General features: G+C 46.6%; 1 protein-coding gene across 1 annotated transcript in view; it reads left to right on the top strand.

Annotated features, from left to right (window-relative positions):
- The first annotated feature begins 2,444 nt into the window (after positions 1-2,444).
- Positions 2,445-15,308, top strand: part of SDHA (succinate dehydrogenase complex flavoprotein subunit A) — a 373,951-nt gene continuing 361,087 nt past the window's right edge. The window contains exon 1 of the mRNA XM_044293667.1: positions 2,445-2,595. Coding sequence (XP_044149602.1) covers positions 2,515-2,595 — 81 coding nt within the window. The 5' untranslated portion in view covers positions 2,445-2,514. The remainder of the gene's footprint in view (positions 2,596-15,308) is intronic.

Below are 15,308 nucleotides of genomic sequence, written 5' to 3'. Positions count from 1 at the left end.
CTAACTTGTGACAAAAAAAATTAAAAAATTCTAGGAACTCGCCATGCCCCTCACAGAATACCTTGGGGTGTCTTCTTTACAAAATGGGGTCACTTGTGGGTTAGTTATACTGCCCTGGCATTTCAAGTTGCTCTTTGGAATGTGGGCCCATTTGCCCACCTAGGCTACAAAATAGTGTCACAAATGTGGTATCGCCGTACTCAGGAGAAGTTGGGGAATGTGTTTTGGTGTCATTTTACATATACCCATGCTGGGTGAGAGAAATATCTTGGCAAAAAATACATTTCTCTAACCAAGCATGGGTATATGTAAAATGACACACCAAAACACATTCCCCAACTTCTCCCGAGTACGGCGATACCACATGTGTGACACTTTTTTGCCGCCTAGGTGGGCAAAGGGGCCTACATTCCAAAGAGCACCTTTCGGATTCCACAGGCCATTTTTTTTTTTTTACACATTTTGATTGCAAACTACTTTGCACGCATTTGGGCCCCTAAAATGCCAGGGCAGTATAACTACCCCACAAGTGACCCCATTTTGGAAATAAGACACCCCAAGGTATTTCATGAAGGGCATAGTGAGTTCATGGAAGATTTTATTTTTTGTCACAAGTTAGTGGAATATGAGACTTTGTAAGGGGGAAAAAAAAACATTTTCCGCTAACTTGTGATAAAAAATAAAAATTTCTATAAACTCACTATGTCCATCTGCGAATACCTTAAGGTGTCTACTTTCCGAAATGGGGTCATTTGTGGAGTTTTTCTACTGTCTGGGCATTGTAGAACCTCAGGAAACATGACAGGTGCTCAGAAAGTCAGAGCTGCTTTAAAAAGCGGAAATTCAAATTTTTGTACCATAGTTTGTAAATGCTTTACTTTCACCCAAACCATTTTATTTTTATTTTTTTACCCAAACATTTTTTTTTTATCAAAGACATGTAGAACAATAAAATTAGCAAAAAATTTATATATGGATGTCGTTTTTTTTAAAAAAAAATACAACTGAAAGTGACAAATGTCATTTTTTTGCAAAAATTTCGTTTAATAACAAAAAAAGTTAAAAATGTCAGCAGCAATGAAATACCACCACATGAAAGCTCTATTAGTGAGAAGAAAAGGAGGTAAGATTCATTTGGGTGGTAAGTTGCATGACCAAGCAATAAACGGTGAAAGTAGTGTAGTGCAGAAGTGTAAAAAGTGGCCTGGTCATTAAGGGTATTTCAGCTAGGGGGGCTGAAGTGGTTAAAAAGGTCATATTTAAAAGGTCATACAAGATACGTAAATTGTACAGAAAATTAAACACAAAATGGTTAAAATTAAAACATCACTAAAATTATGATTCTATATGATAGTCACTGAGGCATAGAATGACTAATTGGTCACATAGGCCTGTCAGCAATTGGTATGTCCACCACAATATAATCTGATTGCCGAATATAATAATCGTTAAAACCGGAATTTTCGATTAAGTAATCACCGGATATTCGATATCAGCAATCACCAATTTTTGTACCATTATACACTAGTACACTTTATAATTTCCACATAAAAAAGGAGCTGGTTTCAGTTTGATTATTGGCTGTGAGTTGCAGATGTTTAAACTAGTCCAACATCATATATTCGGGCGACTCACAAAGTCAATATTATATAGTGGAAACACTGTGTGATAATCCACAAATTAATTGCAATTTGAATTATTCGGGGTTCCAGCTCTTTGGTGGCGTAACACCTGTTTATGAGCTGTACTGCTTCCTTAGCTCCAAAACGAAGTACGGCTTTTTCTCCAGATCTCCGCGACTTCGGCGTCCCTCATGCTCGAGTCCTGGCTTGTTCAGCCCCTCCATCATACATTCCCATGTAAAATACATCACTCCCCCTGCTTTCAGCCCCTCCAGCTTACAGTCCCATGTAAAATATCTCACTCCCTCTGCTTTGAGTCCCATGTAACATACATTACTCCCCCTGCTTCCAGTCCCATGTAAGCTACATCACTCCCCCTACCTTCAGCACGCCCAGCATACAGTCCTATGTAAAATACATCACCCCCCCCCAACTTCAGCCCCTCCAGCATACAGTTCCGTTTAAAATACATCACTCCATGTACCATACATCACTCCCTCTGCCTTCAGCCCCTCCAACATACATTCCGATGTAAAATACTTTACCCCCCCCCCCCCCTTCAGCCACTCCAACATACAGTCCCCTGTAAATAATATCACCCCTTTCGCTTCACACCCCTCTAACATACGGTCTCCAGTACATCATTCCTCCTCTCTTCAGCCCCTTCAAATAATAATAATAAAAAACAAACAAAAAAACAACAAGTAAAAATCATTACTCCCATACACACACCGAGCTGCAGAATCTACTCCTCTCTCCAACAACGTGCTCCGTAAAACCTGCTGCAAAGTGCAAATGCCGAGGCCCCGCCCAATGGCCGGCGATACTCCGCCTCTTCCGGTGACATCATACCTCTAGGGAGCAGCTCCATTCTAGTAACTACCAGTCGCTAATGCTAGTTGGCAATATGGCAGTGCTAAGTGCAGCGTCGCGACAATTGAGGAAGAGGTTTCTATCTGGCACAGGCAGCAAGGTGAGCGGCGGTACTATATAGTATGTTCAGAGATCAGTATAGTGGCAGTGTGCTTTCTAAATTTGCACACTCACCTTAGGAAACTAGGACTGTGGTAGGTAGAGTCAAGGTCACCCCTATCTTAGAGCTCAACTTGTGATTATTAGCTATAGCGGGCTTGTGTCTTCCTGTGGAAGAGGTTTCTGGCAGGCACAAGCAGGTGAGGGGCTGTAGCGTCTAACCTTTCCAGAGCTCGGGAAGGTGGCAGTGTACCTTCAGGTAGCGGTGACTGGACGACACTGGGTGTGTTCACGTGATTAGACCCTGTTATGTAACCTTTCCTCTGTTAAAGGGGTTGTGCGGGATTGGGTAGATTGGTGTAATGGTACTAGAGTGACATAAACATAGCCTACCTTTGCCACATATTTCTGAAGGCCTGTTCTCATATAGGAAATTATTTGCCGGAAGTGACTGATTTCTTATACTCTGTGACGTACCTGGTCTCTTACAGGCGAGCTGAAGCCTCTTCTTCCGGCTGCTCAGAGGAGCGCGGTGATGTCACCATCACTGATGGGTGGGCTTTAGCACTGCTCTAGCCAGTAAAACAGCCCATCAGAGCCGGTGACGTCACCGAACACACTGCCGGGCGGAAGCCTCTGCCCGGCAGTGTGTTATTGTAAACAAAAGCGCCTTTGCTCTGCGCGATTTAGCGCAAAGCATCGGAGCATGAACTGCTCCGATGCTCAAGTCAGGGGGGCTGCCTGAGGAAAAATAGAGGTTTGTCTGGGTTCAGCTCTGAACCCGACAATCCTTTTAAAGGGGTTGTCTGGGTTCAGAGCTGAACCCGGACATATCCCCATTTTCACCTGGGCAGCCCCCCTGACTTAAGCATCGGAGCAGTTCATACAGGCATTTTCAAGAGTTTCGGTGACATACCGGGCTCTCTATGGGGCTGCCAGGAAGCCCGGTGACGTTACCGGCACTGATGGGCTGGCTTTAGCGCTGCCTAATCGTTGTCAGATCATTTGAGTCCAAGCTCCGATCAGCTGTTTCAGGGAGCTACCACGCTCGAATATATGGTGTGGGAACCACGGTATTGTATGAACTATGGGACGCCACATCTTCTCCGGTCAAGAAAAAATATAAATGGAACACTGACCAGTCCTGTACTGTATCTGCAAGATTGTTCCAATATAAAGGATTGTTCCAAGTGATAGAGGGTCCTGGTATCTGATAAGCTGCTGTATTATTATGCCTATATGTCCCTAAATATAGGGGCAAGGAGCTAGAAATGCCCTACCTATCTATACAGAGCACTCGCCCCGAAAGGGGCGGCCCTGACCGAATACCTGACCCTAAACCCGGGCAATATCCCTACTATAAACCCAAATTAAGTCCGACGTGCCACTTTTTGTCTAATAACTCATCAGTGGAGGCTCAATAACTGAAGTATATAGCCACCTATTGTTGTCCAAAAAAGAAAACAAAAATCGGGTAAAAAAGAAAGAAGGGGGGGAAACAAAAGCCAAACCAAAAGAGGACATCATTTCAGTAGACCCTAATTAGAAAATGAATGTGACGTGTCTCTCTACTAAGTGCATCCCGTGGGATCGGGAGACCAACATGACCCTATTTTGTCAGGGGAATCGCCTACCAGCGGTAAGCGTAGTGCCTGGTTGGTGCGGCGTTTTAAATGCCTGCAGCACGCCTCTTAAACAGGAGCTGTGACAGAACCATGTGACCCCCTGCGTAACGTCACGTGGGGTGGATCAAGAACAGAGGGAGGGGGCGCGCCGGTGCATGGGACCAGGACGCTAGCTCACAAGGAGGCCGTCCCAGCTGTCAAAAGGGTGACGCTAGATACATCAAGCATCCTTAGGCTACTTTCACACTAGCATTTCACTGATCCGTTTGAAGGGCATTTCAAATGGATCCGTCAATAAACTGACTAAACGGAGCCACACGGAAGCCATTCAGACAGATCCGTTTGTACGGATCCGTCTGTATTACGGATCCGTTTGTCACGTTGGTTTCCGTTTTGTCATCTGTTTAGCGCATCCGTTTTGGAAGGAAAAGCATCTCTAGGTTCCATCTTCATGTATTCAGATATATAGGGTTGTAATGCTCCTATATTTCTCCATGGCTATCTTGTTGAAGTTCCAAAGCTGGTCCGACTTTGATAATGGACCACACCTTTCGGACTCTTGTACATGACTACATGCACTTAAAGGGGTTGTTCAGAGCTGAACCTGGACAGCCCTCCATTTTCACCCAGGCAGCCCCCCTGACATGAGCATCGGAGCAGTTCATGCTCCGATGCTCTCCTTTGCCCTGCGCTAAATTGCACAGGGCAAAGGCATTTTTCTGAGTTCTGGTGACGTACCGGGGCTCTCTATGGGGCTGACAGGAACCCCGGTGACGGGGGCTCTCTATGGGGCTGACAGGAACCCCGGTGACGTCACCGGCGCTGATGGGCGGGATTTGGCTCTGCCCTAGCCAGTAAAACGGCTAGGGCAGAGCTAAAGCCCGCCCCTCAGAGCCGGTGACGTCACCGAACACACTGCTGGGCGGAAGTTACCGCCCGGCAGTGTGTTATTGAAAACACAAGAGCCTGTGCCCTGCGCGATCTAGCGCAGGGCACTGGAGCGCATCGGAGCATGAGATGCTCCGGGGGGCTGCCGGGGTGAAAATAAGGGTATGTCCGGGTTCAGCTCTGAATCCGGACAACCCCTTTAAAGATGTAGTGTTCGTTAGCGGGCCATATGTCCCTGATCGTCATTGATCGTGCGTACAGGAGTACAGAGCATCATGATGCTGACCATGTTGTGCCGCAAACTGAGCTATTGTCCTGCACTCGTATGATTTATTAGTGCAAGACTATATCCCCACAGGCAGCTCAACTTGCACAGGATGATTGTACACTATGATGCTGTGTACTCTCGTGCGCACGATCAATGCCGCTACGGGACATATGGCCTGCTCACGGACCGTATGTCTCTTGGGGCATACAGTCGTGTGCAAGAGGCCTTAAAGGGGTTTTCTCATCTCATACAATGGGGGCATACCACTTTAAGATATACCTACATTGTCTTATAGGTGCGGGCTGGTACTCTCATATATTGAGAACGAAGCCAAGAAAGTAGATGAGGTCGCACTGTGCTGCCGCCCTCCATTCATTTCTATAGGAGAGGTGGGGATTAGCGCTTGGCGGTGGACATACCATGGGAAATGTGTCCTACAGCAACAGTGCTCCCCGCTCCGTTTTCGATATAGGTGCGGGTCCTACCAATGTTACCCACACCTATCAGACAATGGGGGCATATTCAAGTGAAATCCCCCCTATTGTCTATGTGAATACCCCTTTAAAAACTGTATGTCCCTTGCTTCTCCCTTGTGGTAATCACACTAGTTATATTAGAGCGTCATCGGGAAATCATTAAACGGTAAAATTACAATTTATTAATGAATTCCTGATGATGCTCATGGACCGTGACTCCCACAAGGGCTCATATGAAAGGGCACAAGATTGAACAAGCATTTGCTTGTTCATGTGCCAATCATAGGGTCTACGATCAATAAAGAGCCAAAAAATAGCTCATTATTGATGGTCAGGTTTTAATGGATCTTACGACATTGGCTGTTTTGATATCAAAACTACCAAGAGTGTTGTAATAAACGCACAGTAGTGAGACTAGGGTAGTTTTAATTTCAACACAGCTATAGTGCCAAGGTTCCCTGTACAGGACAATAAAAACACAGACACAGTGCAGTAAAGTATAAACATTTTTTTTATTTTTTTATACAGAAAATAAACATAAATTATATTTACAATTGTTCATAATGTTGTTGAGAGGTGGACTGTTGTGGGGTTGATGGTCTGGGGCTGGCAATGGTAGCCCCCCTGTCCTGGCGATCCACTGAGGTAAAACTATGGGCCACAGGAAAGGATGCAGGGCGTAATTGCGGGGTGTGGAGAAAGGAAGGGTCTGAGGAGGAGGGGACCTGAGCATGTGTAGAGGTGGAGGGAGGTTGAAAAGAAGTAGGAGGAAAATATGGGGCAGGAGAAGAAAAAGAAGCAGAAGGAAACACATGCTCGGGGGTGTGGGAAGGGAAAGGTTGGCGGTACTGGCCACTAGTGTGGGATGGGGGTGGGGGTTGGGGGCGGTGCATGATTTCCCATGACCCGTTCTCTAGCATGAGAACTCATGCAACTGCTCGGGCGTCATTGAGTCCATCAAACTGATCATGCTTAGCCCATAATGGCAGTTTGGGCTGCGTTGAAACGCCGACTCCGCCCCCTCCCAGCGGCGAATCAAGTCAGCACCAAGCTCCATCTGATGTTGGGCAAAACCTTCTAGAGCGTCGGAAACTACCTCTACAAGGTTCGCATAATCAGCTCGATTTGGCCTACCGGATCTCTGCCTGCTCACCAGGGCTCTAAAATTTTGACGAAAACCGAAGAGCCTCTGTTGAGCGGAGGGACCCGGTAGGGGACCCGGATTATCCTGAGCCGACGCATGAGGGACAGGAGGGCTGGCGATCTGTTCTGGTTCCGCCTCAGGAGGTTGATCAGGCTCCCGAGTGGTGCTGGCACTTCTGTAGAAAAAAAAAAGGAAAGTTAGGAATTGTTCTTTAAATAAAACATCCATGTTGTATGCTATGTCTATCGTATACCATAGGGGGCTGGCCAAAACAGGGGAGCCAAATGCTACCCTGTCTCAGACAGCCCCTTTACAATTAATTTTTTAAACAGTTGTTATAAATATTTACCTTTTTGGTGCCATTGCCTTTCGTAGGAACCCCAGGGCCGCCGTATGGATGTAGGTGGCCACTGAGGTTCCTCCGGAGCCACTCGGGGCCTGAACCTCCTTGTTGTAATCCCTCCTGAAGCGGTCCCGGATAGATCGCCAACGCGTTATAACAAATTTGACTATTGAAAAAAACAATAAAAACTAAAATCAGCATGATGAAAGGAAAATAACAATATTTTAATGTATTAAAATACATATTGTTTTACTTACCATATTTCTCCTGAGACGCCGCATTTAGATCCCCCCAGGTCTCAAAAACTTCAGCACAGGTGTCCCTCCAGAGCCGCTGGGTACGACGATGATCGGCGTGGTGGCGGTCGGAGTGGTCCCATAATGCTGGATGCGCCTCCACCAGTTGGATGAGGAGCAGATTATCTATGCTCGGAACCCCGAACTCCTCATTTTCCCTGGAGGAGCCTACAGAACCCTGAATAAAGGGAAATTCGAAATTTAATGTAAATCCTAATACAAAATGCTAATTAAAACTACTAGGGGTGCACCGAAATGAAAATTCTGGTCCGAAACCGAAAATTCAGGATACCCCTTGACCGAAACCAAAACTGCCTTTTTGCCCAAATACTTTTAAAATACTTTTTTTTTTTAATGATTTTATTAATAATTCTTTTTCATGAATTTAATAAATCATATTACCCACCCACCTCATAACAGTGCCATCCACAGACCCCCACCCACCCCATAACCGTGCCATCCACAGACCCCCCCCCCCCCATTGCCGCTCCAGTACAGACTAGTTATAAAATGTGTACAATTAATAGAAAATAGCGGGGAGGGACTGGGAGGAGGAGCTGGGGGCCGGTGCGTTCACTGTTCTCCGGCCCCCAGCTCCAGTAGTTATAAAATGTGTACAATTAATAAGGATTCTATTCATGAGACCCCCTCTGCAGTAGAACATTCAATATAGCCACATCCTACTCACAGGGCTGTTATCTTAATGCTGGCCGGCCGACGAGCGGCAGCGTCACGACTGACGTCACATGACTGCGCCGCCTCCTTCATTCAGAAAGTAGGCCGGGCACATGACGTCAGTCGTGACGCTGCCGCTCCTCTGCCCGGCCGGCCAGCATTAAGATAACAGCCCTGTGAGTAGGATGTGGCTATATTGAATGTTCTACTGCAGAGGGGGTCTCATGAATAGAATCCTTGTTAATTGTACACATTTTATAACTACTGGAGCTGGGGGCCGGAGCACAGTGAACGCACCGGCCCCCAGCTCCTCCTCCCAGTCCCTCCCCGTTATTTTCTGCCGATATGTATCAATATCGACCGAAATGGATTAGGTGCATTTTCGGCCGGAATCTCGGTGCACCCCTAAAAACTACTTAATTCAATACTTGCACGTCTACGACCGCCGCGCTCATTCCCGCGGACTCTGGAGGTGACCGGGGGATCCTCGCTGGCGGCTCTAGGTGCAGATTGCTAAAAACATTTTTTTTTTAGAAGACTGTACATATATATATTTACTTCTTGACAGCCCCGGTCCGGGCTTGGTCCAGCTCCCCTGGACGCTGGTTATGCTGGTGAGCTGGCGCCGGCCACTTCGGGAGAGCCCTCAGCAGATGATGAAGAAATCTATAATAAGAGCACATACTGATTAATGCAACGAATCAAACAGTAAAAACTCCAAGTGTTGATTTTATACTTACCGGCCACTGGATACGGCGGCGCCTTCTGGGTGGGTTACTCCAATCTATTGTTGTCTTCTTTGAGGACATCTGTACGCAACAGAATACCAGACAAAATGCAGATAACGTTAAAGGAACTTGTAGAGCACTATTTCCTCATATATCACCATATATATATATATATATATATATATATATATATATATATATATATTTTTTTTTTTAAATACTTATTTTTTAAAATATAGATCTGGGCTTGCCCACCGCAGATGTCTCTTTTCAATTGGTTTTATTTTTTTTGGAACGACCCTAATAATAAAATGATTAAAAAAATGAATCCGACAGGAGCCATAATCCCCCCAAGTGCCATAAACACCCCCAGAGACAGCAGCCCCGCATAGTGCCAGCACCCCCCCACAATGACATCAGGCCCCCAGTTCCAAACAACCTTCCCACAGTGCCCTCAGCCCCCCCAATGCCAGAAGCACTGCACAGTTCCAGCCACAAACACCCCTGCAGTTCCAGAAGCACTGCACAGTTCCAGCCACAAACATCATCGCAGTGCCAGCAGAAACGTCCCCCCCCCCCCCCGTTCCAGCTACACACGCCGCCCCCCATAAAGGCAACCCACACCACCAGTGCCAGCGGCTCCCACTGTTCCAGACACACACACCCCTTCCCAAGTGCCAGCAGCCCCCCCACCCCCCCCCCACCCGAGAGAGAGAGATAAACAGACAAAACTTCATATTCTTACCAGTCTCACCAAGTCGATAATCCAAAATGGCCGACGATGAGGGGGAGGGACAGGAAGTTACTGGGCATGCGCAGAAACGTGAACGGTTTCAAACGGATCCGTGTCAAAGCGGAGCCAGGACAGACGGATCCATCCCCATTGACTTCCATTGTAAGTCTGGACGGATCCGTTTGGCTCCGCACAGCCAGGCGGACACCAAAACGCTGCAAGCTGCGTTAGGGTGTCCGCCTGCTGAGCAGAACGGAGGCCAAACGCCGCCAGACTGATGCATTCTGAGCGGATCCTTATCCACTCAGAATGCATTGGGGCAGTACGGATCCGTTCGGGGCCGCTTGTGAGAGCCTTTAAACGGAACTCACAAGCGGAGCCCCGAATGCAAGTGTGAAAGTAGCCTAAGTAACATAAATCCTTTACAAAACAGGGACAATAATTATGAATTTGAATATATGAATATATGATATTTGAATATGAATATAATTATGAAAAAATATAAAAATAATAACAATAATTGTGGAGACTTCTTCAGCAGGATGCAAGACAGAGTACAATGCTAATAAAGGAGTGGGGCAGCATAATATTATATAGACGATCTTAGAAAAAACAAGACCACATCTATAGTCCCTGAGGGATTACAATACTTCATCAGTAATCCCCAAAAAATAATATAAATGAGTGAAAGTAAAAATAAGAATAAGACTGAATCCTATTTAGATCAGCTGGAAATGATAGAGTCCTCAATATATATATAAGTGGGCCCTTGTTCCCAAATTATCCTCAAAGCAAAAGAATGGAGATCATATGTACAGTGTTCATTTTAGGACATGGTCAGATATCATAGTCAAGTATCAAAATAATGCCAATGTGACACCTGACACCGACACCTGACTCTCATATCTGAGTTTGACTTATGCTCTTCATAGGTCAGGCTCAAAGTGAGAAGGATAGATAAACTATGTATTTGTCTGCTAAATCACACTGTCTATTGCTGAGCTTATAACTCTGTGCCAGGCAAGCTGGTAGCTCAGTGGTAATGCTGCTGCCCCATGTCCAGGCTTTTTGAGTTCAAAGCCTCTCTCAGCCTCCAAAAAATGTTTACATTTTATTATGCGCTAGATAAGAGGCAAATTTAAATGTGTGAGGCTGATGTGTGACGCTGATATCTCACTTCCTTCAGTCGTCAGTATCACAAAACATTTTAGGTTTACTGTGATTTTTTGCTTTACTACATCTCATAGATCAAAATAATCCCCATCTTTGCTGTATAGAGCTATAGCTCAGTGGTAAGACAGTTGTTTTGCATGTAGTGTTCATGGGTTCGAAACCTGTTTCAGGCTTTTAATAAAATTAATATTTTATATTTTATTGAGCTCTAGATCAAAGACAAATTCCAGTGCTGTGTGATGTAAGTAATCCTTTTTTATTTTATTAAGAGTACATGGGCAGCACTATAGTAAAGGGTGCCCTGTATACAGAGCTGTATCCTGGATTATACATATCTACTGTATATATGTGTATTATACACCCAGTGTGCTATAGCTTCACCACACTGAGATCTGCTCAGAAAGCTGATATACATATTACTGCTTTATCCACAGACACAATATATGATCATACATATGGCAGTACTATGTGATAGCTTCTAAGTATAGAAAAACCATGTGGTTATGTCATAGCTCGGAGGTTACATTAATGGCTTTGCTTGTTGAAGTCCCCAGAAAGACATATGTATTTTTTCTTTAATAGCATATACTATAATAAATAATATGTCATTAACCCATAGGATACCACCGCTGTACATGTATGTCGCTGGAAACACGGTACCAAATCCCAGCCCCGTACAGGTACAGCGCTCTGATCAGGCAGCACAGGAGCAACTCCCTTCCGATCAGCTGCAGGGGTCCCGCAGGCACTAATAGTTGGACCCCTGCTGTATGCACCGGCATCGGTGAAAACCCTGATGCCGGCTCATTAACCCTTGCACTGCCGCGGTCAACGCTGACGGCTGCATGTGCGGTATCTCCGTGGTGCTGTGATGTCAGCCTGCTGTCTAGCTCTGTCAGTCAATGGGGGAGGGGTGTGTGTGCAGAGCACAGGGTGTTATAGATAGAGCATTGCTCAGAATATTAAGCCCCGCCTCTGAGGGCTCAAATTGTTTATTTGCATATGAATAAAAACACAGATATCTCTGCAGCTATTTATCATACATAATCAGCATAATGAGCCCTACCAGGCAGTACGTATGGTCTAATAGGGTTGATTCTGCGACAGAGCCTCTTTAGCCTCTTATGGACACAGGGCGTACCTGTGTATTTCCGATCACCGCTGTGCGGCGGGCAGTGTTACGAACGGTGTGCCTGCTGAAATCATTCAGAAGGCACCCTGTGACAATGCCGAGGGGGGGTCCTGTGACCATCCTCCCCTATATCGGCGATCGCTGCTAACCGCAGGTCAATTCAGACCTGCAGTTTGCAGCATTTCCAGGTTATTCAGGTCTCCGGTGACCCGAAATAGGAGGGTGATCAGTGGTGTAATATACACCACCAATCACCCTCCGTAGATCCTGTGAGGTGGCGGTGACGGAGGATGAGGGTGAGGATCACCTGTGACTGGTTGGAGGGATTGACCTGGAGATAACATCCTGGAGCTACGCTGTCCTCGCCCACAGACTTCTGTGTGAGTAAGGACAGAGGAGCCCTGTGTCGGTCCATCTGCATCCCACACGATCCTCCGCCATCCGTGGCCCCTGAGACCACATAAAGTGCCATCTGGCATATAAACATTTAGGGAGAGCTTTTGGTTAGGTAGGGGTAGTGGAAAAAAAATGTTAATGGTGTGTTTTGGACAACGAAAATCCCAATGGCGCTCCTTCTCTTCTGAGCCATGTAGTTTGCCCGCAGAGCACTTTACGTCCACATATGGGGTATGTCCTTACTCCAGAGAATTTGGGCTACAAATTTTGGGGCGCTTTTTCTCCTATTACCCCTTGTAAAAATGAAATAAAAGGGGCTACATGTTAGTGTAAAAAAAGGAGATTTAGAATTTTCTCCTCCACTTTGCAGCTATTCCTGTGAAGACTGTGGAGAAATAAATTAAAATGGGGGAAGGGAATTATAAATTTAGTACTCAATGTAAGTGTGGTACTCCCTGAAGCAACCATCAATACAGAGGCCCGGATGATCAGGATACGTTTCATACTGAGTGGTGGTGTCCTTTCGTTACCCCCTCCTGTTACACATGCTGCACTTTATTTTTTGGGACCAACCCTTCTTTCCAGTATGGGGGAACCACACCTGGAAAGTGTTGGCCGGGACGATCCGGGCGCCTCCAGTTCCTGAGGTACTTCGGCCTGCTCTTTCCCGGTCAGAAAAGATTATAGCCTTGAGGACAGCCCTTATAGAATTGGAGGAATGTCCCTGTGTTGCCAGCTCTCCGGGACAGCACAAAAGAGTTGTACATGGCAACCTGCACCAAGTAGACCGCAACTTCTTTGTACCATGCTAGGGGTTTAGGGTTTCCATCTTTTCTCTAAGCCAAAACCGAACAGAAGGGAGGGAGGGCCCCTTTCAGGCCCCACCCATGCCCCCCCTCCAGCCATGCCCATGTCCCGCCTCCACCCCTGGTTGCTGTCGCACCACGATCATTACGCCCCTGATCCCGTCACTACAGAAATACAGCACCTCATACCTCTTACATCCAGTGACGTCTCCTTTGATGTAGATGTTCTTTCCTCATCTTCTCCTTTCAGATCTTCAGACCAGACTACCCTTTTTTCGCCATTTATCGTCTCTGCAGTTTGACAACAACAAAAAAAAGATCTTAGTTTACTACTTTTCCATCATCCTCCCATCTTCTGGACAAATCATCCTACTACCCCAATACTGTGCCGCTGTGCTCCCCAATACTATACTGCATAAACAGATTAACCCCCTGATAATACTAGTAACACACATAGCCCCCCATATAAAATACCCCTTCTTTGTGGCCTCAGTAGAAGCCCCCAAATAATGTGCCAGTAAGAAGTGCCCCCATAGATGCCCCCATGTGTCAGTAAGAAGTGCATCTTTTCTCCCCCAATATGTGCCTCTTCCCCCCCCCCCTTCCCTTATATGTGCCAGTATCAAGTGCCTCATTTCTCCCCACCAATATGTGCCAGTATAAGGTGCCTCTTCCCCCCCCCATCCCCCCATATATTGCAGTTTCAAGTGCCTCATTCCCCCCTCAATATGTGCCAGTATAAGGTGCCTCTTTCCACCCCTTCCCCTATATGTGCCAATATCAAGTGCCTCTTCCCCCCCCCCACCCAAATATGTGCCTGTATAAGGTGTCTCCCCCCTTCCCCCATATGTGCCAGTTTAAAGTGCCTCATTTCTCCTCCTCCCCAATATGTGCCAGTATAAGGTGCCTCTTTCCACCCCTTCCCCCATATGTGCCAATTTCAGGTGCCTCTCTTCTCTAAAAAAATAACAAAAAAAACCTTTTACTTACCTCCAACGATGCGATGCAGGCCTTTTCCCGGCCTGTGTCCCGCGCTGTACGGCTCAGGCGGTGTGATGACGTCATCGCGCCGCCTGCACCGGCCTCTGATAGGCTGCAGGCACAAGGCCCGCAGCCTATTAGAGGAACAGGAGAGAGACGCCTCTCCCTCCCCTGCCGCAGCACAGACGTCTGTATCGTTGTCCTGCGGACGGCGATACAGATGACTATGGCGATGAGCACTTCCACAATGGAAGCGCTCATCTCCCTGTGCCCAGCCGCCGCCGCCGCCATCATTCACAGCTGATTCTGTGCCTGGGTCTGAGAAAGGCTTGTACCCGTCATTCCCGTACGGGTGGCAACTCTATTCTCTAATGCTCTATCTATAACACCCTGTACCCTGCACACACACCCCTCCCCCATTGACTGACAGAGCTAGACAGCAGGCTGACATCACAGCACCACGGGGATACCGCACATGCAGCCGTCAGCGCTGACCGCGGCAGTGCAAGGGTTAATGAGCCGGCATCAGGGTTTTCACCGATGCCGGTGCATACAGCAGGGGTCCAACTATTAGTGCCTGCCGGACCCCTGCAGCTGATCGGGAGGGAGTAGCTCCTGTGGCCGCCGCCCAAATCCGAGCGCGGTACCTGTATGGCGCTGGGATTTGTGACCGTGTTTCCAGCGACATACATGTACGGCTCTGGTATCCTATGGGTTAATGACATATTATTTATTATAGTATATGCTATTAAAGAAAAAATACATATGTCTTTCTGGGGACTTCAACAAGCAAAGCCATTAATGTAACCTCCGAGCACATGGTTTTCTATACTAAGAAGCTATCACATAGTAATGCCATCTATCTGTATGATCATATATTGTGTCTGTGGATAAAGCAGTAATATGTATATCAGCTTTCTGAGCAACTCTCAGTGTGGTGAAGCTGTAGCACGCTGTGTGTATAATACACATATATACAGTAGATATGTAAAATCCAGGAGACAGCTCTGTATACAGGGCCCCCTTTACTATAGTGCTGCCCATGTACTC

Source organism: Bufo gargarizans, chromosome 5, assembly GCF_014858855.1.
Source record: "Bufo gargarizans isolate SCDJY-AF-19 chromosome 5, ASM1485885v1, whole genome shotgun sequence".
NCBI classification, from domain to species: Eukaryota; Metazoa; Chordata; class Amphibia; order Anura; family Bufonidae; genus Bufo; species Bufo gargarizans.
This window is presented reverse-complemented; position numbering and strand designations above follow the sequence as displayed.